The sequence below is a fragment of the Oncorhynchus nerka genome, linkage group LG11 (genome assembly GCF_034236695.1).
Source record: "Oncorhynchus nerka isolate Pitt River linkage group LG11, Oner_Uvic_2.0, whole genome shotgun sequence".
Taxonomy (NCBI): Eukaryota; Metazoa; Chordata; class Actinopteri; order Salmoniformes; family Salmonidae; genus Oncorhynchus; species Oncorhynchus nerka.
The window spans coordinates 63,492,525-63,519,354 of record NC_088406.1 but is presented as its reverse complement, the minus strand read 5'-3'; the positions used below and the strand labels follow the sequence as shown (position 1 = coordinate 63,519,354).

Below are 26,830 nucleotides of genomic sequence, written 5' to 3'. Positions count from 1 at the left end.
CCCCTAAAGTTATGCACTATAATGGGAATGGGGTGCCGTTTGGGATGAAGCCCCTCTGTCCTTTCCACGCTGCTTAGGTGACACAAATGAGGGATGCTTGGTGGTTTGGATGCTGTTGAATCCCGAGGGGGGCTGTGTATTTTTCAGATAATGTAACTTTTATTATGAGATGCAAGGTAATAAGTCACAATGGAGCAAGAACTCCAAAGCTGAATCTTCAAAAATACAATATTGGTTTGGTACCCTGAAAGTTCGATGGATTGTTTTGAATGAGTGCATTAGGACCATAGAGTCAGTCCATCCCGAAAAGGTTGACATAGGCCTATTGGGAACTGCATTCATTTTGGTGATAAGGCCTTGGCAGATCCATCTATTGAAAATCGATCTTGGGAATTAAGAGAGTTATTTGGGGTAAAACAACACATTTTTGGAGATACTAGACACATTTATCAAATATGACTGTTTGGTAAACGTAGTCAATAAAGGTATATTTTCAATACTTGCAGTGACAATGACAAAGGCCCTTTGATCACGGAGATGTACCATGAGTGAAATTAGCGACTCAGTCAATGGAGGCAACAGATGCTGCAGGCCTATAATCAGTGCCTGATACGTGCATGTCGTTCATCGTGATTATTTAAGGCATTTATAAGTGACTCTCCATCAAATTCCATGCTTGCCATATGTTTATGTCTCATTTGTATAAAAGCGTAGCTGATTGATCTACAGTTCAAGTGAATGACAGGTTGTTATTAGAAAGGGGAGGGGAGTGTGACGTTAAGAATTTAATGGAACACGCGCAGCGCGTTCAGCGCACGACTCAGCGCAGTCCATCCCTTTGGATCCTACTGCTGCTCAGAGCTCTAGGATACGTTCACTTATGCGTAGCAAAACAAAGGATAATCTCTGTTTCCAAAGAACTGTTCGAATATTATCGGTAGCCTATTTGAGAAGTACTCTATCATATAGATCAGAAGTGCCGTGCTCTTCAAGTGTCAATTATTTATTGGAGTTGTCACTAGACATTTTGTTACGACTGTCTCCCAAACGCGTTTGCCCTGGAGTGACCGGAACAGCAATATAAATGAAGAGGGACTTAACGTGACCGTATTGAGCAGAGCACTTGCGGGTTTTGGTGCGCTGCGAAGTTGTATGCCAATTCAACGGCTGCCACCTCCAGGCATTGAATCCAAGTAAATATCGGCAGGGTGACTAGAGGAATGGCTGCGGCAAACAACGGATCAAACACAACTAGGACCTTTACAAATCAGTTTGTACAACCGCCTTGGCGCATCGTGCTATGGTCGGTCGCGTACAGCCTTGTGCTCGCCGTGGCAGTTTTTGGGAACCTGATAGTGATTTGGATCGTATTGGCGCACAAGAGGATGCGGACCGTGACAAACTACTTTTTACTCAACTTGGCTTTCTCTGACGCCTCAATGGCCGCGTTCAACACGTTGATTAATTTCATATATGCTGCTCACGGCAATTGGTACTTTGGAGAATCATACTGCAAGTTCCACAACTTTTTCCCAGTCACAGCAGTGTTTTCAAGCATCTATTCAATGAGCGCAATAGCGGTCGACAGGTGAGCTCTGGAGACATCAACTTAATTTTCACACGTTCTATTACATTTGGTGAATTTATTTTTATATGAAATGTGACAATTTGTTAGTATTTGTTTAATGCTACTCCGGTTTCATGTAATGTACTGATTCTATAACCAAACCCCTTACATAAAATTTGAAAAAGGTAGGCCTAATGGTATAACAAGACACCTGATGTTGGTCAGATGTCATCATTTTCATACATCATCATAATAGCCTGTTATGCATGCTATGTATGGATACAGGTTATTAACACACACACACACACACACACACACACGGGAAACCAACCCTCTCCTTACATTCTGTCAAAACAAGAATGAACTGAATGTAGCTTTAAATCCACTAATCTAACCAATAAAGTTCCTGCGACACAAATTGCATCCCAAATGGCACCCCTTTCCCTATACATTGCATTACCTTTGAGCCCTATGGGTGCTGGGCAAAGGTACTGCACTATAAAGGGAATATGGTTCCATTTGGGATGCATTCAACATTAGAAAACACTTGAGGTTCTTGAGGATTTGATCAAGCATTTCATTACTCAGTTTGTGTATAAAAGAGCCAGAGTTCTTCTAATGAGCTCCACTGTGCAGCCAACCTATCATTGTGGAGGTACGTGCTGATTTAAGTCATTTAAATTGGAGTACCTGCAGTGAAATAATGGCTTTAAGTGCCAAGAGTGCTTATATGAAAGCTATACTCACACCAACACACATGCAAACGCAAGTGTGTACACACACACTCGCACACACTGGGTTTACCCTGCTGTGCTTCTTCTCGGGGCGAAACATCGCAGGGCCTTATTTATCAAAGGTGCATTTGGACGAAAAATATTAAATCTCGCGTATGCCAGTTTTCCTATAAAAGTTGGTATTTTGCCATTTTGAACATGATGGGGAAAGTGTGTACAGTTGAAGTCGGAATTTTACATACACTTAGGTTGGAGTCATTAAAACTCATTTAACCACTCCACAAATTTCTTGTTGAACGTACTTTTGTGCGAAAAGTGCAAATCAATCCCTGAACAACAGCAAAGGACCTTGTGAAGATGCTGGAGGAAAAAGGTACAAAAGTATTGATATCCACAGTAAAACGAGTCCTATATCAACATAACCTGAAAGGCCGCTCAGCAAGGAAGAAGCCACTGCTCCAAAACCGCCATAAAAAAAGCCAGACTACAGTTTGCAACTGCACATGGAGACAAAGATCGTACTTTTTGGCGGAATGTCCTCTGGTCTGATGAAACAAAAACACAACTGTTTGGCCATAATGACCATCGTTATTTTTTCAGGAAAAATTGGGACGCTTGCAACCTGAAAAACACCATCTCAACCAAGAAGCACGGTTGTGGCAGCATCATGTTGTGGGGGTGATTTGCTGCAGGAGGGACTGGTACACTTCACAAAAGAGATGGCATCATGAGGGAGGAAAATTATGTGGATATATTGAAGCAACATCTCAAGACATCCGTCAGGAAGTTAAAGCTTGGTCGCAAATGGGTCTACCAAATGGACAATGACCCCAAGCATACTTCCAAAGTTGTGGCAAAATGACTTAAGGACAACAAAGTCAAGATATTGGAGTGGCCATCACAAAGCCCTGACCTCAATCCCATAGTATGTATGGGCAGAACTGAAAAACCTTGTGCAAGCAAGGAGGCCTAAAACCTGACTCAGTTACACCAGCTCTGTCACGAAGAATGGGCCAAAATTCACCCAACTTATTGTGGGAAGCTTGTGGAAGGCTACCCAAAACGTTTGACCCAAGTTAAACAATTTCAAGGCAATGCTACCAAATATTAATTGAGTGTATGTAAACTTCTGACCCACTGAGAATGTGATGAAAGAAATAAAAGCTGAAATAAATCACCCTAATACTATTCTGCCATTTCACATTCTTAAAATAAAGTGGTGATCCTAACTGATATAAGACAGGGAATTTTACTTGGATTAAATGTCAGGAATTGTGAAAAACTGAGTTTAAATGTATTCGGCTAAGGTGTATGTAAACTTCCGACTTCAACTGTATCTCCATGCATATCTAAGACCATGCATACTCAGAACTTCTAGTGGTTGATAAACTGTATTGCAAGCAAATATTGTTATTTTGAGGAAAGTTGAGGTGTTTGATGCACAGGAATTATAATAATGGTAGGCTAATACAAACACTAAAACGTATGTGTCACGTTCGTCATAATGAGGAGCCCAAGGCGCAGTGTGATATGAATACATTCTTTATTTAAACGAAGAATCCTAAACAAATTAACAAAATTAACGTGAAGCTATAACATGAGTGCTGACATGCAACTACACAGACAATAGCCCACAAAACCAAAATGGAAAAATGGCAACCTAAATAGGATCCCCAATCAGAGACAACGATAAACAGCTGTCTCTGATTGGGAACCAATTCAGTTCACCATAGACCTACATATGCCTAGACATGCTAAAACCCCATAGATACACAAAAAAACCTAGACAGGCCAAAAACACCTAGACAATCCAAAAACTAAACCAACCACCCTTGTCACACCCTGACCTAACCAAAATAATAAAGAAAACAAAGATAACTAAGGTCAGGGCGTGACAGTACCCCCCCACCCCCCCAAAGGTGCGGACTCCCGGCCGCAAACCTAAACCTATATGGGAGGGTCTGGGTGGGCATCTAACCTCGGTGGCTGATCTGGTTCTGGACGCCGCTCCCCTTCTTTACACCGAGTCCGCTCTTGTATCACTAACCTGTGGATCATCGTCGGAGACTCTGGACTGTGGATCCTTGCCGTAGACCCCGGGCTGGGAACCCTCGCTGCGTGGATCATCGCCGGATGTTCCGGACCGGGGACCATTGTTGGAGGTTCCGGACTGTGGCCCGTCGTTGGAGGTTCCGAACTGTGGCCCGTCGTTGGAGGTTCCGGTCTGTGAACTGTCACCGGACGCTCTGGACTGGGTACTGTCGCCGCCGCTCTGGACTGGGTACTGTCGCCGGACGCTCTGGACTGCCGAGGCGCACTGTAGGCCTGGTGCGTGGTGTTGGCACTGGTGGTACCGGGCTGGGGAGACGCACCTCAGGGCGAGTGCGGGGAGCAGGAACAGGGTGTACTGGACTGCCGAGGCGCACTGTAGGCCTCGTGCGTGGTGCCGGAACTGGTGGTACCGGGCTGGGGACACGCACCTCAGGGCGAGTGCGGGGAGGAGGAACAGGATACACTGGACCGTGGAGACGCATTGGAGATCCAGAACATAGAGCTGGCTCAATACGTCCTGGCTGGATGCCCAATGTGAGGAGCTGGAATAGAGTGCACCGGGCTAAAATAGCGCACTGGAGACACCATGCGCATCTCTGCATAACACGGTGCCTGACCAGTTACACGCTCCCCACGGTAAGCACGAGGAGTTGGCTCAGGTCTCCTACCTGACTCAGCCAATCTCCTCGTGTTCCCCCCCCAAAAAATTATCTTTGGACTGCCTCTCAGGCTGCCGTGCTAGCCGTGTACCTTCATATCTTCGCTGTTCCTCTATTCTCCTGTATTTCTCCTCGTAGTATCGCCATTCCGCTTTCGCTGCCTCTAACTCCTCCTTAGGACGGCGATACTCCCCCGGCTGTGTCCAGGGTCCTGCTCCATCTAATATCTCCTCCCAGGTCCATTTCCCCATTAAGCACTGTTCCTCCTTTTCACACTGCATGGTCCTTGTTTGGTGGGTTATTCCGTCACGTTCGTCATACCGAGGAGACCAAGGCGCAGCGTGGTGTGAATACATTCGTCTTTATTTAAAACGACGAACACTAAAAAAATAACAAAACGAACGTGGAGCTATCACACGAGTCCTGACATGCAACTACACATAGACAATAACCCACAAAACCAAAATGGAAAATCGCAAGCTATAAATAGGATCCCCAATCAGAGACAACGATAAACAGCTCTCTCTGATTGGGAACCAATTCAGGCCACATTTACATTTACATTTACATTTAAGTCATTTAGCAGACGCTCTTATCCAGAGCGACTTACAAATTGGTGCGTTCACCTTAAGACATCCAGTGGAACAGCCACTTTACAATAGTGCATCTAAATCTTTTAAGGGGGGGGGGGGGGGGGGGTGAGAAGGATTACTTTATCCTATCCTAGGTATTCCTATGCCACCATAGACCTACATATACCTAGACATACTAAAACACCTAGACAATACAAAACTAAACCAACCACCCTTGTCACACCCTGACCTAACCAAAATAATAAAGAAAACAAAGATAACTAAGGTCTGGGCGTGACAGTATGCCTATACAAAACAGATGCATTTGCCTTTTGGAAAAAGATTACATAGCAGCATCTCGCCTAATAGCCTATATAATTTACATTAAATTATATAGGCTTAAATCATAATCATAAAGCAAGGGCATGTCTCTACTTTTCTGACATAACTAGTTTATTCCCTCTATACAACAAATACAAGGCTACCATTTATCCATCGCTCATTTAATAGCCGACCATGCTCAAGTGTAAGTAGACCGGTAGCCTATGCCAGTAACGTTAGGCTGCAATGTTGCTGTGCGATAGGAGCGCGACATATACTATTTAATCTCAAAGCCTATACCAAGGTAGGAGATCGAAACACAACCATGTATTGACAAACAAAATATTGAAAAACAACTTGTCTTTTGCATGGAAGCGCGGGCTGTAGGCAGCATGTACTTTGAAATAGTTGAATAGGCAATCTTGCAGAATGTGCAGCCAGTGTTTGGCAACTGCTCTAAATAAAGTCACCGCTAAAGATTCAAAAGTTCTGCCCACACCTCAACAGGAACATCTGAGGATTTCAGAAAATGTGTTATGTGTTGGATAGATGTCTGAAGAGGTTACAGGAGACGGAAATGCAAAGTGTCCCACTTTTTCAGAATTCAATCAAATAACGGTAGCCTGCTAATAATTTGGCGCAGTGCATTATTTATGACAGTTTTATAACCTTAACATCAAAACAGAAATAAATGAGGCCCCAGGTGTCGGGAGGTCAACTCTATACCTTTACAAGTTGTGTTGCACAGTAGGACTACAGTCCAACATCTCTTTTCATCTGACTTTGAAGTTAGTCAAAGGAGTTAATCCGCACCTGCATGGGCATGACCACGACCTGACCACTTATAGGCCTACTGTGGGCCTTTGATACACAGAATCAAAGACAGAGCACACACACACACACACACAGCACAGGTATACTCTTATGCACGTGCATACACACACACACACACACACACACACACACACACACACACACACACACACACAGCACAGGTAAACTCTCATGCATGCACATACACACACATATATACACACACACACATAGAGACAAGCAGACAGACAGAGAGATAAGGAAAGGAAAGGTAAGGTAAGGTCTGAGGATGAAACCTGACAGTCTAGCAGTAAATTCTGGGGAAATGGAATCTTTGTATGCTGGAAAACCAAACAAACAGCAGTTTTGGATCCAATTAAAGATAGACTCTACCCAGTCTAAGAGTCAATCAAACATAACTAGCTCCACATGGGGCATCCTTTGTTTTGAGTACCTGAGATACTACATATTAAAGCAATCTGAAATTGGGCACAGACACACACACACTTATTACTATCCTAATGGTGGCCGCTCCAGGGAAGATTGGTATCTTAGTTACTGTTTGATTTGACATCGTAGTATTTCAACCTGGTCTCTGGCTTTTGTCAAGAAGAGCTTGTTTAACTCACATTCGGAAATGTTTGACAACACTTTCCACAATTACTCTCCAGTGAGACAGAAACAATACTCGCATCTCATCCTCTTTTTTGTCGCTTTTATATTTGATCCAACACAGCCACCGCCAAATATTTTTCTAAATGAGAGCTTATAAAGAATGCAGTTGTACAATAAGACACTTCCCACTGGGCACAGATGTCAATTCAACATCTATTCCACGTTGGTTCAACTTAATTTCAATGAAATTATGTGGAAATCACATTGTTTCTACCAGTGTGTGCCCAGTGGGTCCTGCATACTAAATGGTATTCATTAACTGTAGTTATGGTGTACACTCTATTCAAAATAAAAACAAGTATAACCTCTAAAGCAAGCAGTGTATGGAGGAATAAAATACCAAATCAACCATGACCTTTGAACTTTGACGTAATATCCTTTCACCGGAGACGGAAGCGAGACATATCACTGGGTCCTTATACAGTCACTGAACTAAGTAGACCAGACCCAACTTCGATCGTATTGGTGTCTATGGGAGACACCCACGGTTTAGTAAACTGTGACAATGTTTTTCATTGGTAAACGGCCTGAGTAAGACATCTTCATTTATCCACCGTCTTTGCTTTCACCCCCTGACTGACCTCTTGACCTGTCAAATGGTTGTTTTAGAGACTGATGAACAGGGTCTGGTAGTGCTCCAGTCCTCCCTGTCAGAATAAGCAACAGAGGACTTGGAAAGTATATCAAGTCCTGTAGAAATGTCTCTATGGTTATTGTGTGTAACCTACTTCATGTTCCTCTAACACCGCGTGTCATATCTTACCATTCTGATAGATTGGAGGGGAAAAAGTGGTTGTTATTTCATTGGTTACCTCACGGCAGATGCCCCAGGGGCAGAGTGGTCCATACTCATTGAATATGGCACGTTTAAATCTGAGAGCAATCACTAGTAAAACCTTTCTCGTGAATTACCTCATTACTGAGCGCAAAGTTGATTGCATTTTTCACACTGAAACATGTCTTCAGACTGTAGGGCCGCTCTTATTGAAGCCTCCCCCTACAGCTTTCCGTACTCTATCAGAAAAGGGGAAAAGGGTGGAGGGTAAAGCCTCCATTTTTTACCAATGCTCTCAGCTGTAAGGACTTTTCATTTGACGACTTTGGGTCTTTTGACCATCCTGCTATACTGTTTAAATGTCAGCCACCAGTGCTGGCTATAACCCTGTCTAGGCCACCAAAGCACTGCCCCACATTATTTGTTACTGATTTCTCTGAAGAATTGTCTGTTGTCCTTGAGAACTATGATAGAATTATTGTGTTGGGCGATTTTCATATTCATGTTGACAAAGAGAGTGACTCCCAAGGCCATTGAATTGATTTGTCTTTTGAGCTCTACGTACTTTATCCAACATGTTACTGGGCCCATTCATAACTGTGGCCTTAATCTGGACCTGATTATTACCGAGTGGCTAACTATTGATAAATCCTCTATTGTTTATGTTGCTTTATCTGATCACCACGGTGTATTTTTTTATGTTCTTGTTGCCGATAGCGCAGGGTAATACTGAACACATTATAAAAAATGCTATCTTCCCTCCGAAGTTTATTGAGTGTATGAACAATACACCATCCCCTATTCTGCCTTCCTCTTGTGATGATTTACAGTTGAAGTCGGAAGATTACATACACCTCAGCCAAAGACATTTAAACTCAGTTTTTCAAAATTCCTGACATTTAATCCTAGTAAAAATTCCCTGTCTTAGATCAGTTAGGATCACCACTTTATTTTAAGAATGTGAAATGTCAGAATAATAGTAGAGAGAATGATTTATTTCAGCTTTTATTTCTTTCATCACATTCCCAGTGGGTCAGAAGTTTACATAGACTCAATTAGTATTTGGTAGCATTTCCTCGAAATTGTTTGACTTGGGTCAAACGTTTTGGGTAGCCTTCCACAAGCTTCCCACAATAAGTTGGGTGAATTTTGGCCCATTCCTCCTGACAGAGCTGGTGTAACTGAGTCAGGTTTGTAGGCCTACTTGCAAGCACACACTTTTTCAGTTCTGCCCACAAATGTTCTATAGGATTGAGGTCAGAGTTTTGTGATGGCCACTCCAATACCTTGACTTTGTTGTCCTTAAGCCATTTTCCCACAACTTTGGAAGTATGCTTGGGGTCATTGTCCATTTGGAAGAACCATTTGTGACCAAGCTTCCTGACTGATGTCTTGAGATGTTGCTTCAATATATCCACATCATTTTCCTGCCTCATGATGCCATCTGTTTTGTGAAGTGCACCAGACCCTCCTGCAGCAAAGCACCCACACAACATGATGCCACCACCCCTGTGCTTCACGATTGGGAGGGTGTTCTTCAGCTTGCAAGCCTCCCCTTTTTCCTCCAAATATAACGAAAAGTAATTATGGCCAAACAGTTCTATTTTTGTTTCACCAGACAAGAGGACATTTCGCCAAAAAGTACAATCTTTGTCCCCTTGTGCAGGTGCAAACCGTAGTCTGGCATTTTTATGGTGGTTTTGGAGCAGTGGCTTCTTCCTTGCTGAGTGGCCTTTCAGGTTATGTCGATATAGGACTCGTTTTACTGTATAGATGCTTTTGTACCTGCTTCCTCCAGCATCTTCACAAGGTCCTTTGCTGTTGATCTGGGATTGATTTGCACTTTTCGCACCAAAGTACGTTCATCTCTAGGAGACAGAAAGCGTCTCCTTCCTGAGCTGTATGACAGCTGTGTGGTCCCATGGTGTTTATACATGCATACTATTGCATACTTTGTACCGATGAACGTGGTACCTTCAGGCATTTAGACATTTCTCCCAAGGATGAACCAGACTTTTTCTGAGGTCTTGGCTGATTTCTTTTGATTTTCCCATGATGTAAAGCAAAGAGACACTGAGTTTGAAGGTAGGCCTTGAAATGCATCCACAGGCACACCTCCAATTGAATCAAATGATGTCAATTAGCCTATCAGAAGCTTCTAAAGCCATGACATAATTTTCTGGAATTGTCCAAGCTGTTTAAAGGCACAGTGAACTTAGTGCATGTAATCTTCTGACCCACTGGAATTGTGATACAGTGATTTATAAGTGAAATAATCTGTCTGTAAACAATTGTTGGAAAAATTACTTGTGTCATCCACAAAGTAGATGTCCTAACCCGACTTGCCAAAACTATAGTTTGTTAACAAGACATTTGTGGAGTGGTTGAAAAACGAGTTTTAATGACTCCAACCTAAGTGTATGTAAACTTCCAACTTCAACTGTCGTTGATAACTTGAATTGCAAATTAAGGGCAATCATTGATGCCATAGCTCCAGCAAGTCTGAAAAAAGCCACATCCAAACGGAGTGAGGAAACTGTCAAATGTAAGTTAAATTGTAGAAAGGCAGAGCGGATGTCGAGACAGTCAAAGTTGCAGGTCCATTATTCTGAGAGAGCAACTTGGCATATATCAAGGCAATTTGAAATGCCAGACAAGCTCATTTCTCTAACCTGATCACTAATTATCAGAATAATTTGAGTGCTATTCTTGACAATTGATGGGCTGATAAAATCCTACCCCTGCAAAACTACATGAACTTTCCTCCACATCTAAATGTGATGAGTTTGTGGCATATTTCAGAGATCAGATAAGAAAGCATTGGGCTGGGTATCAGTCAAGCAAGACCTGATGAGAAGTGGGATGATATGTGCCCTGGCCTACCACGCAAAGGCACAATGGAGTTATTTTCCCTGGTTGACACAGACATGCTCAGGAAAGTGATATCACAACACAACCTGCCTTATCGATCCTATACCCACCACATTCTTCAAAACAGTTTTTAATTACATATCTGAAGAAGTACAAGCTATTGTTGATCACTCACTCCACTTTCCCCACTGCACTAAAAACTGCAATGGTGAAATCGTTCTGAAGAAAAGTCATCTAGATTCTTCAGCTCTAAGCAATTTTCAGCTTTTAGCATTCACCTAGGATTGTGGTCAAGAGAAATGTTAAAACATTTAATCATGAGCTATTTCTAAATGATTTGGCTGCTGTACCCTGGGAGCTGATTTATCTAGAGGATTATTTCAATCACACTACAGAATGTTTTATTGATTTGCTCACTGAGGTAATGGACCATCATGCCCCTATAAGAAAGAGTACAGTTGGTGCTCGTCCATCTCCATGGATTGATGATGAACTGGGTGAAGCTTTTTCTCAAAGAAATATGGCAGCCAAGTCAAAATTTGAAATTGATGAACAGAATTATAGAACATTACGTAATTATGCAGTTAAATTGAATCGAAAGAAAAAAAAGTTATTTTACAACAATGCTTTTACTGATTGTAAAAATGATTCTAAAAAGGTATGGAACACAGTTAAGGGCTTACTTGGTACATCTATCTCATCATGCCCATCTAGTGTGGAGGTTGACGGGAGAATAATAACAAAACCAGTTGATATTGCCAATCATTTTGCAGATCTTTTTTTACAAAGAAAATTAAATTTACTGAGCAACAATGTAAACATACATTCTTCCAAACAAGCTATTGTCCAATGGATTGATGATCATATTATGAGCAACAAGATCTGCTCTTTTAGTCTGCAAACGGTGTCAGTGGAGGAGGTGTTAAACCTATTGAAGTCATTACCTGATGGTAAATCTACAGGTTATGGTCTCATGGGCAATTTTTTGCTTCGCTGTGCTGCTCCCCAGATTGCAGTTCCACTGGGATACATTGGTCACTGGAAAAGGGGATGTTTGCAAATGTATGGAAGCATTGCGAAACTGTGTCCTATTCCGAAAGGCTGCAAAGAACCCATTACTCCTGCCAATAGTCGACCAATTAGTCTACTCCCTACACTCAGTAAGATATTGGAGGGTAATGTGAGGAGACAAATATGGGAGTAGGTGGAAAAGAATGATCTGATTACAGCCAATCGGCATGCTTATCGCAAAAACCATTCCACTACCACTGCATTGGTTGACATGACTGACCAGTGGCTCAATGCTATGGATAATGGCAAGTTTGTGGGTGTACTATTTTTAGATTTCAGTGCAGCATTTGATTTAGTGGATCGTGAAATAATTTTGACAAAATGAATGCATTATGATTTTAAGGAGGTAGCATTGAAATGCTCCTACCAGGTGGCGTGGCGAGAATCTGTCTCCTCACCACGCGCTCTCACCACTGGCGTCCCCCAGGGCTCTGTTCTAGGCCCTCTCCTATTCTCGCTATACACCAAGTCACTTGGCTCTGTCATAACCTCACATGGTCTCTCCTATCATTGCTATGCAGACGACACACAATTAATCTTCTCCTTTCCCCCTTCTGATGACCAGGTGGCGAATCGCATCTCTGCATGTCTGGCAGACATATCAGTGTGGATGACGGATCACCACCTCAAGCTGAACCTCGGCAAGACGGAGCTGCTCTTCCTCCCGGGGAAGGACTGCCCATTCCATGATCTCGCCATCACGGTTGACAACTCCATTGTGTCCTCCTCCCAGAGCGCTAAGAACCTTGGCGTGATCCTGGACAACACCCTGTCGTTCTCAACTAACATCAAGGCGGTGGCCCGTTCTTGTAGGTTCATGCTCTACAACATCCGCAGAGTACGACCCTGCCTCACACAGGAAGCAGCGCAGGTCCTAATCCAGGCACTTGTCATCTCCCGTCTGGATTACTGCAACTCGCTGTTGGCTGGGCTCCCTGCCTGTGCCATTAAACCCCTACAACTCATCCAGAACGCCGCTGCCCGTCTGGTGTTCAACCTTCCCAAGTTCTCTCACGTCACCCCGCTCCTCCGCTCTCTCCACTGGCTTCCAGTTGAAGCTCGCATCCGCTACAAGACCATGGTGCTTGCCTACGGAGCTGTGAGGGGAACGGCACCTCAGTACCTCCAGGCTCTGATCAGGCCCTACACCCAAACAAGGGCACTGCGTTCATCCACCTCTGGCCTGCTCGCCTCCCTACCACTGAGGAAGTACAGTTCCCGCGCAGCCCAGTCAAAACTGTTCGCTGCTCTGGCCCCCCAATGGTGGAACAAACTCCCTCACAACGCCAGGACAGCGGAGTCAATCACCACCTTCCGGAGACACCTGAAACCCCTCCTCTTTCAGGAATACCTAGGATAGGATAAAGTAATCCTTCTCACCCCCCTTAAAAGATTTAGATGCACTATTGTAAAGTGGCTGTTCCACTGGATGTCTTAAGGTGAACGCACCAATTTGTAAGTCGCTCTGGATAAGAGCGTCTGCTAAATGACTTAAATGTAATGTAAATGTAAATGTAAATGGGTACAGTCATATCTAACTGACAGGAAACAGTCCACCTATATCAATGGTTCATTTTCTTCCCCTCATGTGTTAAACTGTGGAATACCGCAGGGCAGCTGCCTTGGGCCACTTCCTTATTTAATATATACCAACGACCTTCCCTATGCCTTAGCTGAAAGTCAAGCTACTATATTTGCAGATGATACTACAATTTATGCAGCAAGACAATCGGTTCAACAGGTACAGCAAGCTTTACAAGGAGATTTGGAGAATATTAGGGAGTGGGTTTGCCAAAACAAACTTGTTTTAAACACCAAGAAAACCAAAGTTATGTTGGTCTGTTCCAATAGGAAAAGGCCAAAACAGCATGGGATACAATTAAGTTTGGGATGAGTACAAATTGAAGAAGTGGCAGAAACCAAACTATTGGGAGTACAGCTAGACAACTGCTTATCATGGTCGTCTCAAATAACTAATCTATGTGGAGAGAAAAAATTAAACAGCATGCATAATCAGAAGGGTAGCTAAATATTTACCAGGAAAAAGTATTCAGCAAATAACACAAGCATTAATTGAGAGTCAGGTGAACTACTGTTCTGTGGTCTGGGGAAATGCATCAAGTGAAGTTAGGAGGCTGCAGAATGCACAGAAAAAAGCAGCAAGGATTGTTTTAAGGTGGAGATATGGTTCTTCTGTTGCAGTCAAGCGCAATGTTCTTGGTTGATCATCAATCGATAAGATAATTGAAAAAAACATGCTTATTTTATTTCATAATATACATAATTTAAAACGGCCAAGTTCTATTCACAACGGTATTCAGTTGGTAAGAGACAGACATTCCGTAAATACTAGGAATAGATTGTCCACCATCTTTGCGTTGTCCAAACAGAAAAGAGAAATAGGCAAAATAACATTTCGATTTAGAGCAATAAAAAAATTGAATAAAACTGAGCAAACCAGAAACCTTTTCAATATATAAGTTTAAACATTATTTTAAAACCATTTAAATATAAGACATAGAAATGTTGTGGGACTATAGTAGATGAAGAATCAATATTTTTTTACATTGAGTATTTATTGGGTCCTTATGGTAGTATATTATGTATGTTTGTAATAGTGTGTTATATGAGGAAATGTGTTCGTATTATAAATTGAAGTTTAATGTTTAAGGACTCTTGGAAGATTAGTCCAAATGGGGCTAAAAGAGATCCAAATCAAAAATCAAATCAATCAGCCAATTTCAACCTTCCATTCTTAAAGCAAAATTCTGGAGAAATTGTTTTTTAAACAAACAAAAAAAATCTAATCTGGTTTTCTTGCCCACCACAGCACAGACAGCCTAAGATAAAGTGGCAAATGATCTGAGAGCCAGACGCTGAACAGCTCTCTGTCCTTGCGTGTGGGTTGGTCTCTCCGGTCCAGTTCTAAATTGGTTTAGGACCTCTTAAACCGGACAAGAGCTTTTTTTTATCACCCTTAGTGAACATAACTCAGAAAAAATACATATCCCATGTGGTGTTCCACAAGGTTCGATTTTCAGTTCAGTTTATATGTTGCCCCTTGGCACCGTCATCAGAAAGCAACAACATTGATTTTCACTGCTGCGCAGACGATACATGGCTTTACACTTCTGTGTCACCAGAGCATTTTAGCTCCACAGATAAATTATTAGACTGTATTAGTGATTTAAACACTTGGATGGTTCACCGCTTCCTCCAGCTAAATCAAGATAAGAACGAGGTACTTATTATTGGAGCTAAAGCACACAGAATCTGGCCGCATATTTTAATTCACGGTCAAATAAGATAAAACGCCAGGTAACAACTTAGGTGTCACTTTAGATTCTGAACTAAACTTAGAATCACACATTAGGAATGTGACCAAATAGCATTTTACCACCTGAGGAACATTGCCAAGGTACGGCCGTCTCTCACTCAGGCTGATACAGCGAGATACAGCGAGACTCATCCATGCTTTTATTAGAAGCAGGCTTGACTACTGTAATGCTCTCCTGTCTGGTCTACCAAAGAAAGCCATTGGCCAACGTCAAAACGAACCGGCTCAAAGCCCGTAACAAAGGGAGACAACGTGGAGATAAGGAGTAGCAAAATATATATTTATTAACTAAAGCAACTAAGTGTAATATACAATGGTGTGTGTAATCAGTAATGTAAGTGAGTGTTTTGCATGCATGAATGTGATAATGCAGGGTGATGAAAGGTGCCAAAGCAAACAATCTACAAAAGGTGTCTGCATGGAGAGAGTCTCTTCCATGAATGTGGAAGAGGTCTATTTATCCTGGGAGACACCTGGCCCAGGTGTTTCCCATGTAGCTGACGACCCTCTCAACTCCGCCCACCGGCATCCTAATAAGGAAACAAGAACAAAGACAGAATACGGCAGACAGAGTGGGAGGGTCGTCACACAGAACGCTGCAGCATGGCCAGACAGAGAGCACACATTACACCAGTTTTAAAGTCTCTGCACTGATTATTCTATTGGTTTTTAAATCAATCCACAACTGTGCACCCCAATACATATCAGACATGCTTTTGAGTTATGTACCCAGTAGGTCTCTCATGTCCTTTGGCACTGACCTTTAAACTATCCCAAAGCCCAGGACCAAGAGGCATGGAGAGTCAGCCTATAGTTACTATGCCCCCAGCCTCTGGAATAGCCTTCCAAAGAACCTGGGAAGGAGCTGAAACTGTGAACATACAGTACCAACGTTTGGATACACCTACTCATTCAGGGGTTTTTCTTTATTTTTTTTACTATTTTCTGCATTGTATAATAACAGTGAAAACCTCAAAACTATGAAATAACACATATGAAATCATATACTAACCAAAAAAGTGTTAAACAAATCAAAATATATTTTATATTTGAGATTCGTCGAAGTAGCCACCCTTTACCTTGATGACAGCTTTGCACACTCTTGGCCTTCTCTCCAGCTTCACCTGGAGTGCTTTTCCAACAGTCTTGAAGGAATTCCCACATATGCTGAGCACTTGTTGGCTGCTTTTCTTTCACTCTGTGGTCCAACTCATCCCAAACCATCTCAATTGGGTTGAGGTCGGGTGATTGTGGAGGCCAGGTCATCTGATGCAGTACGCCATCACTTTCCTTCTTGATCAAATAGCCCTTACACAGCCTGGAGGTGTGTTGGGTCATTGTCCTGTTGAAAAACAAATTTGGACTCATCAGACAATAGGACAGATTTCCACCGGTCTAATGTCCATTGCTCGTGTTTCTTGGCCCAAACAAGTCTCTCCTTCTTATTGATGTCCTTTAGTAGTGGTTTACTTGCAGCAATTCGACTATGAAGGCCTGATTCACACAGTCTCCTCTGAACAGTTGATGTTTGAGGCTGGTAACTAATTAACTTGTCCTCTGCTGCAGAGGACAAGTGAGAGCCAGTTTCAACAAATGAGAGCCAGTTTCAACAAAGCGCTTGATTGTTTTTGCGACTGCACTTGAAGAAACTTTAAAAGTTCTTGAAATGTTCCATATTGACTGACCTTCATGTCATAAAATAAAGTAATGAATGAATGTCATTTCTCTTTGCTTATTTGAGCTGTTCTTGCCATAATATGGACTTGGTCTTTATCAAATAGGGCTATCTTCTGTATGCCAACCCTACCTTGTCACAACACAACTGATTGGCTCAAATGCATTAAGAAGGAAAGAAATTCCACAAATGAACTTTTAACAAGGCACACCTGTCAATTGAAATGCATTCCGGGTGACTACCTCATGAAGCTGGTTGAGAGAATGCTAAGAGTGTGCAAAGCTGTCATCAAGGCAACGGGTGGCTATTTTGAAGAATCTCAACCATAAAAATATATTTTGATTTGTTTTTTTTATTAATGTATTTTCCTGTGAAGCGCATTGCGTCACATTCATGTCTAAAATGTGTTGTATAAATAACGCTTGATTTGATTTGACACCCTTGCAGGTACATGGCCATCATCCACCCGCTGAAACCCAGGCTGTCGGCCACAGCCACCAAGGTGGTGATCTTGTGTATCTGGGCGCTGGCCGTGGTGCTGGCCTTCCCACTCTGCTTCTACTCCACCATCCGCATCCTGCCCCGCCGGACAATCTGCTACGTGGCTTGGCCCCGGTCATCAGATGACTCCTTCATGTGAGTGAGACACTCTGGGTGCATCTCAATAGTCTAAAGTGGGTTCCTTTAACTCACCTGTTCATCTTCGCTGATCTGAAAACAGCGTTGGGTTGATTGGTAATGAAACTGTATATTGAGTTGAACTTGCTGCTGGTGGTTTGGGTGTGGGCTACCGTGGTTGTGTATTGATAAGAACACTGGGAGTTGGAGGTACACTTCAAATGGGCTAATTCCCAGTGTATTCATACCAACCCTAATCTAGCTCACCTGATTCTAATAATTAGCTGGTTGAAAAACTGAATCAGGTTAGTTACAACTGGTGTTGGATTGAAAACCTACAGGAGGGTAGCTCTCCAGGAACAGGTTTGGAGAGCCCTGATGTAAGGCAAATAACTTGGCCAATTATACAGGCACTAGTCAAAAGCACTTACATCCAAAAATACTCCAAATTCAATAGTATCTACAATATGAAAAAGGATCTAAGTAATATCTACACAAACAAACCCTACTTAGGCAATGGAGTTACTTACATACCAACAAATAATACGATCAATAATGGCGCATAGACAATCATAGAAAACGTGCTCAAATCAAATGTACACGATAAAGGAGCACAAACATATACTGAACAAAAATGCAAATGCAACATGTAAAGTGTTTGTCCAATGTTTCATGAGCTGAAATAAAAGTTAACAGAAATGTTCCATTTGCACAGAAAGTATATTTCTCAAAACAAATGTACATCCCTGTTAGTGAGCATTTCTCCTTTGCCAAGATAATCCATCCACCTGACAGGTGTGGCATATCAAGAAGCTGATTAAACAGCACGATCATTACACAGGTGCACCTTGTGCTAGGGGGCGATAAAAGGTTACTCTAAAATGTGTAGTTTTTTCACACAACACAATGCCACAGATGTCTCAAGTTTTGAGGGAGCGTGCAATTGGCATGCTGACTGCAGGAATGTGCACCAGAGCTGTTGCCGGATAATTCAATGTTAATTTCTCATAAGCCACATCCAACGTCGTGTTAGAGAATTTGGCAGTACGTCCCACCGGTCTCACAACCGCAGACCATGTGCAACCATACCAATCCAGCTGATGAAACTGTGAGTTCACACAACTGAAGAATTTCTGCATAAACTGTGAGAAACCGTCTCAGGGAAACTCAACTGCGTGATCGTTGTCCTCATCAGGGTCTTGACTTGATTGTGGCGTCCAAACCGACTTCAGTGGGCAAATGCTCACCTTCGATGGCCACTGGCACACTGGAGAAGTGTGCTCTTCACGCATTAATCCGTTTTCAACTGCAGATGGAAGACCGTGTGTATGGCATCATGTGGGAGAGCAGTTTGCTGATGTCAATGATGTGAACAGAGTGCCCCATGGTAACGGTGGGGTTATGGTGTGGGCAGGCATAAGCTACGGACAAAACACAATTGCATTTTGTCGATGGCAATTTGAATACACATAGATCCTGAAGCCCATTGTCGTGCCATTCGTCCTCTGCCATCACCTCATGTTTCAGCAGGATAATGCATGGCCCCATGTCCCATTGATGTGTACACAATTCTTTGAAGCTGAAAATGTCCCAGTTCTTCCATGGTCTGAATACTCACCAGACATGCCATCCATTGAGCATATTTGGGATGCTCAGGATTGACGTGTAAGAGCGTGTTCTAGTTCCCACCAATATCCAGCAACTTCTCACAGCCATTGAAGAGGAGTGGGACAACATTCCATAGGCCACAATCAACAGCCTGGTCAACTCTATGCAAAGGAGATGTGTCGCACTGCATGAGGCAAATGGTGGTCACACCAGATAGTGATTGGTTTTCTGATCCACGGCCATACCGTTTTTTTTCAAGATATCTGTGACCACAGATGCATATCTGTATTTCCAGTCATGTGAAATCTATAGATGAGGGCCTAATGAATTTATTTCAATTGAATGATTTCCTTATATGATCTGTAACTCAATAAAATCGTATAAATTGTTGCATGTTGCGTTTTATATTTTTGTTCCGTGTACTTTGAATGAGCGCATCCTTGAATAATTGTTTGTATCAACTGGAATTAACTGAAAGTTTGTCAGGTTGCCACATTGATTGCATACAGGTTAATTAATATAAGGTGGTGAGTGTCCCGCTTCTGGAGAACTGGGTGGTGATTGGGTAATTGGAATGTCAGTCCGTATGAGTAGAGGAATTTCATACACACAGGACAGCTAGCCTAGCGAGCGAGATAGATAGATACACAGACAACCAGTGCAGACTAGTTAACGAAGAGAGCAACCTAGACTAATGCATATAAATGTGAATTAGATTCAATATAATTTGCAGAATTACCATGTTTTCCCATTACATTCACAGGAATGCTCTGCTTTTCCTTCCCGACAGCTATCTATTCTTCTCTGGTAAACAGGTATCATATCATTGTGACGGTGCTGGTGTACGTGCTGCCCCTAGTGGTGATGGGTATCACCTACACCATTGTGGGCGTGACGCTGTGGGGAGGAGAGATCCCGGGGGAAGCATCAGATAACTACCACAGCCAGCTCACAGCCAAGAGGAAGGTAATGCAAAAATACAACTCCATTATACACATAACGTCCTTTGGTAAAGCCATGTGTATTCCATTTGTCAACCAATGTGTCAACCATTAATTGAATGCAGTAGATTCAGCCAGTCATTTTAACTGGCACGGTCACGAGACGTCCCAATTGTCTCCGTTTCATTTTCTCCCGTTCATTTGGTGTGAGAAGTAGAATACTGTAGGCCTTTTAAAAATGCGGATGGGAAAAGAATTTCTGCAAACAATAATAATAATAATAATAAACTGAAAATGCGCTTCTGGTGGATTTGAGGGTTTATCCGTGTTTGACCCAATACATTGTCATTACAATAATTGATGTAGCTATACCATTGAAATGAATAACTGACCCTGTACATGGCGCAATGATCTCTCTGTATTCCCCACTGGATTTGGCTACCCATCAGGTAATCCAGCGTTATGCAGGCAAACAACAGAGATTTGGTCTCCTCTTTAGAGATGACAATGCATTCTATTACCTGGACACAGTGTATCTCATCATTGATCTTCGAATTGGAGTCCAGGCGCCGTATGTATCAAGCGTCTCCGGGTAGGAGCGCTGATCTAGGATCAGGTTCCCCCTGTCCATGTTATCTCATTCATTGTGGTCTAAAAAGCAAAACTGGTCATAAATCAGCACTTCTATTCGGAGATGGTTCATATATATGGACCCTGGTCCCCACAGTTATCCATAAGGATTCAGGTAATGTGAACCAGTATGACTGACATCTATTAGGCCAGATGTGGGTTTAACAGATGTGGGTCAGATTATAGAGAGGCAACGGCCAATCCGACAGGTCTAGATATGGGAATTATTGGGATTATTCCAGGACACCCTGTGAGTAAACCCAGACTGTATTTCTGGGTTGTAATTGTTTTATTCATGAGGATTACGCTCAGATTACGGGGGATCAGCACACCTGGTTCTTTGTTTTGGACAGATAGCCGAGGCCATGAAACCGTATTCGTTTACAGTGATTTATCAGGTGATGTAGCCAGTGATCCAGCCTGACATTTGACCTCGGCACCAGCACATGTTTAGTGTTGTTACTTGCTCTTGTCTTATTTCAGAACTGGTTCTCTTTTTGATTGTTTTTAGTTTTTGTCGTGAAATGCACCTCATATAAACTTGATTTCATTTGATTTAGTTTGAGCAATGCAGTGATGGAGGGTTAGTTAACCTTGCACTTATACACAGTTCCAATTCCTCAGTGGGTTTGAATGGGCCACAAATACAGACTAGAAGTCATTTAGGATAAAACCGTCCGCTAAATGACAGTATCATTTTTTATTGGATTAGCCAATAAAGTCCCTGCCAAACCCTTTTTACCGAAGGTAGACGAGGGCTGAGAGAGGTTCATTAGGCTGAATGTCACCCATTGTCATACCGTCAGGTCCTATTCGGTGGTTAGTTTAAAAGTAATTGCTAATGAGGTCAGCGATCTGTTCCCAGCCAGCTCAATTGACCCATGCTGTGACCTCTTCAGCAGACCACCAGCGCTCTGGCGTCAACTACCTGTGACCTGCTATGTCGTGCGCCATGGACACCCTTTCTCCAGGGAGGATTCTACCAGACACCGTTTGCTCGTCATTGGACTCAGTGTCCCAGACACACTGTACATACCAAAGAGATGACACGTCTTCATAAGCTTTCTGCCACATTGTTAATCATCCAGAAGATGACGCAGGTGGCGCTAGTTGATCCTTGATTGATAAGATCCTAATTGTTATTGTTCATAAACAAGGTAACGGACAGCTTGATCGATCACTTGATCAAGAGGCTGAAGTATACAGCTAGTAGTAGTTAAAAGGATAGTTCGGCCAAATGACAAAATTACATATTAGTTTCCTTTACCATGTAAGCAGTCTATGCTCAAGGTAAAAGAGCAATCCACGCTTTGTGTTTGTTTACATGGCCACTATCTCCAAATGCGAACTTGTTTTGCATTCTTGGCCCATAACCAACGCAAGTCAATATTCCTGATTTTAGCGTAAACATGACCAAGCCCAGAGACATACTGTAGTTAAATCTAAGTCTTTAGGATGTCTACATCTGTGGGATGTTAAATCGGAATATAAAGACTTTCCCACCATTTAGTGCTTTGCACGCAACGTCACTGTACATTAGTTTCCCAGACACAGATTAAGCCTAGTGCTAGACTAAAAGGCATGCTCAATGGAGAATCTCAAAGGTTTAGCGAATGTAGGTTCAATCTAACGAGTAAAGTGACAGAATGGAATCTATATGAAAGGCTTTGGGGAGTTTCTTTGAGCTCAGACTGTTTGACGGACAGACTGACCATTCATTGGAGATCACAATCACTAATGCTCTATGGGCTGGCAGCCATCTTGTCACATGACATTGTGAGCATAGTTCACTTGATGAGACTATGGCTGAGTTTCAAACTCATAAAATACACACCCTCGTCCACTTACCCTCACCTTGTGCCCTTGGGGGAATCCCCGTCACCATCTTTGACATCGGTCCAAACGATTAGCCAAACGAGGGAAGTTCGCAACGTAAGCCCCTCAGCCCTCGTTTTTGATCGAGTTTGCGAGTGTACAATTATGTTCACTTCGGGCCATAATTCAGTTCGCGGTGATTATACATCCGCGAAGAAAAGTCCGCCGAAATTAAAACCTCAACGTCAATACGGAGTCAACATACAAGTGTAAGTAAAAAACAAATGTAAATAAGGTAGAAATTGTGCTTACTAATGCACAAACACGTCTGGTAAAAGTAATATTGTTTTTGTTTCGGTTAGCTTTTGGAAATTGTAGAAATAAAACATTTTCCTTCTTCAGATGTTCCAGCTAGGCAGGCTAACATTAGTTAGCTAATTCATTGGCTAGCTATCATACAGTAGGCGTATATTAATTATAATTATATAGTTAATAAAAGTAGGACATGCAATCACAATTGACTGTAGCGCATAAAATGCAACCACAAGCTACCGGTGGCTGAAAACATAATCGTCGCGGGATGAACGAGTGACGAATTTCCGGGCAAGGGCGGTCCATTACAAAATCATTCCTTCCTCCCTCGCCCCTTGTCCTGCAAGTGTATAGTCGTCAGACGTTATCAGAAGTGTCCACTTAATTTGAGGGCTGAGGGGATAGGGTGTGTCTTTTAAGTGTTCGGAATGCAGCCTATATCATGAGATGATCTACCGTACCTGCTATAGTGATGACACAGTAGTAACACAATAGTGAACACAACAGTGAGGATACATGGACAAAGATCTTCCTCGCTGACAAGACGGACAAATTGCAGTTTGCATTGTCCAGGCGTGTCTGAGCTTTGATTTTCGGGTAGTCTAGAAAGAGACAAAAGTCCAATTCTATCAGATGAAATTTGTCACAACTCCTCCATACAAGGCAACAAAGTACACACTTTTTGAGAATGCCGATCTGATTTCAAGTTTCGAAATGCTCTTTGAGGATTTTAAGTGACACAATCAGTTCATGGAATTGACAGGATCTTTGAAGTGAGTTGCTTCCTTCGTGTTGGCTCTAGATCGTCAGGATATGGAATACAATCTCAAATGTATCACACCGTTGGACCAGCAATGGTAGTCCTGACCATTTATGTGTAAATGAAGCAATTATATTTTGAGGTTGTTGTGAATGGCTCTTTTGAAAGGTGTTGTCGTTATGAAAAAAGTATATCCTAAACTGCTGTGGCTTCTAGGACGGAATGAAAATGGACGAATCAATCATGGTGCCCACGCTTGTGAGAATCTATTGAGCGTCACACATTCTGTCCATCTCAGAATCAGGCACTTTGTGAAACCTAACATGAAGTGGCCGTCCAAATGTTGATTTTTTGATCGACATCTTGTCTCAGAGCTGCACAGAATAAAGACAACGTACTTTCTTTTTCCTCTCTTTCTCTCTCTCACTCCTATTTTCTTATTCTCTCCTCTCTTTCTCTCATTGCTTTCTCCCCCTCCCTCTCTTCCACCTTTTCTCCCCCATCCCTGTCGCTCTATTCCTCCCATCCTCCCACTATCCCCTTTCCTAACCCCCAGGTGGTGAAGATGATGATCATTGTGGTGGTGACCTTCGCCCTCTGCTGGCTGCCGTACCACGTCTACTTCATCGTGACGGGACTCAACAAGGCTCTGATGAGGTGGAAGTCCATCCAGCAGGTCTACCTGTCAGTGATGTGGCTGGCCATGAGCTCCACCATGTACAATCCCATCATCTACTGCTGCCTCAACAGCAGGTAGGATCCAGCACCTGGGCACTGTTAAGAAGGCACCAAAGCATACGATGAAGATAAGCCTTACCCATAACTCATTTATATTTTCCGTTTAAAAATGTTTTTTTTTTTTTCTTTGTTCCTAGGTAACCACTGGCTAGATGGATAAGACCAGATGAGAAAGCTACCAGTGTACCTTTAGAATTCATAAGCCACCTCTCAAATGTTAAATCTAACAATGCACTCATCTGTCTGGTTTGGGTTGTGGTTTGGATACAGGTTCCGGGCGGGCTTCAAGCGGGCGTTCTGTTGGTGCCCGTTCGTCCGGGTATCCAGCTATGACGAGCTGGAGTTGCGCGACAACACCACCCGCCACCGATCCGGCCACCTGGGCAGCATGTGCACCCTCTCCCGCGTGAACACTGGGACCAACAATCGCCAACACAGCATCAAAAAGGCAGTCTCCAGCTGCTATGGCAATGCCAGTGTTAACGGAGATAACAATGGTAACCATGGCAACCAACCGGGCGGTAGCCAAGTCCAACCTTTACAGTGACCCCGATGATGTGGCCGACGATCAGTTCTCCTGAGATGTTTATGATGACCTCGACCACATTCTAGAGTGTTCACGAGTGGTTTGGAAAGTCGTTGTCAACATTTCGCCTTCCGAACTTCCCTCAAACATTCCAAGCAAGCCTTTAGATTTTTATTTTATTTTACCAAGCATAAGTATTTCATGTGAGTTTGTTGCAAACGCGGTTGTTCTGTATAAAGTATTTTCTGCTGGCTTGATGCAGTGAGATTCTTTTGATTTTATTTGTATTTTGCTTAGCTTTCGAAAAGCATTTGTTTCTGCCTTTTTTCATTTCCAAACCCCCCTCATGACACTGACTGGACATCTGGTAGGCTGCTGTCTCGACGGGCAGATTTGTGGGCAGATTTGTGACATCTGGACTAAGCAATGAAGGCAGAGCTTACCAGTAGTTTACCAGTGTGGGCATGCATCTATTACTCAGGCAGGCTCCCCTTGAAAGAATGTTAGGAGTGGTTGGAGGTTGGGCATATATATATATATATATATAACACATAATAATGAAAAGGGAAGGTTGTTGCACACAGATGGTTTATTAATGTGTCTTTCTGTACCATAATCATACACCCTTTATCAGCTTGTCATCAGTTCTGCAGACTGATACCCCACAGATTGAAATAGCTGTGGACTGTATGTCCTGAAATGGTATTATTGTTTTTAGAGAGAGAGAGAGGCACCTGGGGCAAGATAGATTATTCAGTGTTTCTCTTTCAGCCTGCAATTTCCTGAGGATAAATGAGAACGATAGGATGTTCCATTTTGTTATTGACATTTCTCTCATAAGCTGCTTTTGTCGTTATAGGAATCGTACAGTGCCATTTATTTTTTAAATGTACGAGATATATGTCTTATGTAAGCAGAGGATTGGTCTTTGCTTTTGTGATATACCGTGGTGTATACTTACTGTGGTTAAGGTCATTTTTAGCACTTTAGTCATTGAGGGATAAACGCAGACAAACACACGCACACGCTCAGACATGCACAGACACATTCAGCCATCAACATGAAAGTATTTCACGGAGACGTACTGTGTACTAAAACTAATCATCATGGGAAATGGTGCCGTATTAAAACACAATCTGAGAACTTTTTTTTGATAAAAACCCACCCATCCATCTCTTTGATTCCATGAAGACCTTTAATCCAGAGCTCAGGGCTCTTACATAAACATGCCAGTACTCACTCTCCCTCTCTCTGATAAGCGTCTCATCACCTTATCACACACACGTATGCATGTACACACGTGCGGTCGCATGCACACACACTCGCACGGACGGGCGCACACACACCCACGTGCGGGTGCACGCACCCACATACACACACACACACACGCACTAATCCCAGTGAAAGGATACTGCAGTTATTTATTGTGTAGTGGGATTATCACTGTAATGTGAATTGGCAATATAGGTCCTTCTGGTATTGTACTACAAAATACTGCAAGTTATTCATGACATTTAATCCTAGTAAAAGTCCCCTCTCTTAGGTCAGTTAGGTTCACCACTTTATTTTAAGAATGTAAAATGAATAATAATAGAGAATTATTTATTTCCGCTTTTATTTATTTCATCACATTCCCAGTGGGTCAGAAGTTTACACACACTCAATTAGTATTTGGTAGCATTGCCTTGAAATTGTTTAACTTGGGTCAAATGTTTTGGGTAGCCTTCCACAAGCTTCCCACAATAAATTGGGGGAATTTT

The 26,830-nt window shown here is 42.6% G+C and overlaps 1 protein-coding gene across 1 annotated transcript; it reads left to right on the top strand.

The window, feature by feature from the left end:
* The first annotated feature begins 827 nt into the window (after nucleotides 1–827).
* Nucleotides 828–25,327, top strand: LOC115137306 (neuromedin-K receptor-like). Its single transcript, XM_029673553.2, has 5 exons — nucleotides 828–1,588; nucleotides 17,570–17,758; nucleotides 20,164–20,314; nucleotides 24,363–24,559; nucleotides 24,815–25,327. Exons 1-5 carry the CDS (start codon nucleotides 1,221–1,223, stop codon nucleotides 25,089–25,091), a joined length of 1,182 nt encoding a protein of 393 aa, XP_029529413.2. The 5' UTR covers nucleotides 828–1,220; the 3' UTR covers nucleotides 25,092–25,327.
* Nucleotides 25,328–26,830: the final 1,503 nt, after the last annotated feature.

Coding starts and splice junctions, on each gene's coding strand:
- LOC115137306 (XM_029673553.2), top strand. CDS start 1,221: ATGGCTGCGGCAAACAACGGATCAAACACAACTAGGACCTTTACAAAT. Junction 17,759..20,163: donor TCATCAGATGACTCCTTCAT/GTGAGTGAGACA, acceptor TCTGGTAAACAG/GTATCATATCATTGTGACGG. Junction 24,560..24,814: donor TACTGCTGCCTCAACAGCAG/GTAGGATCCAGC, acceptor GTTTGGATACAG/GTTCCGGGCGGGCTTCAAGC.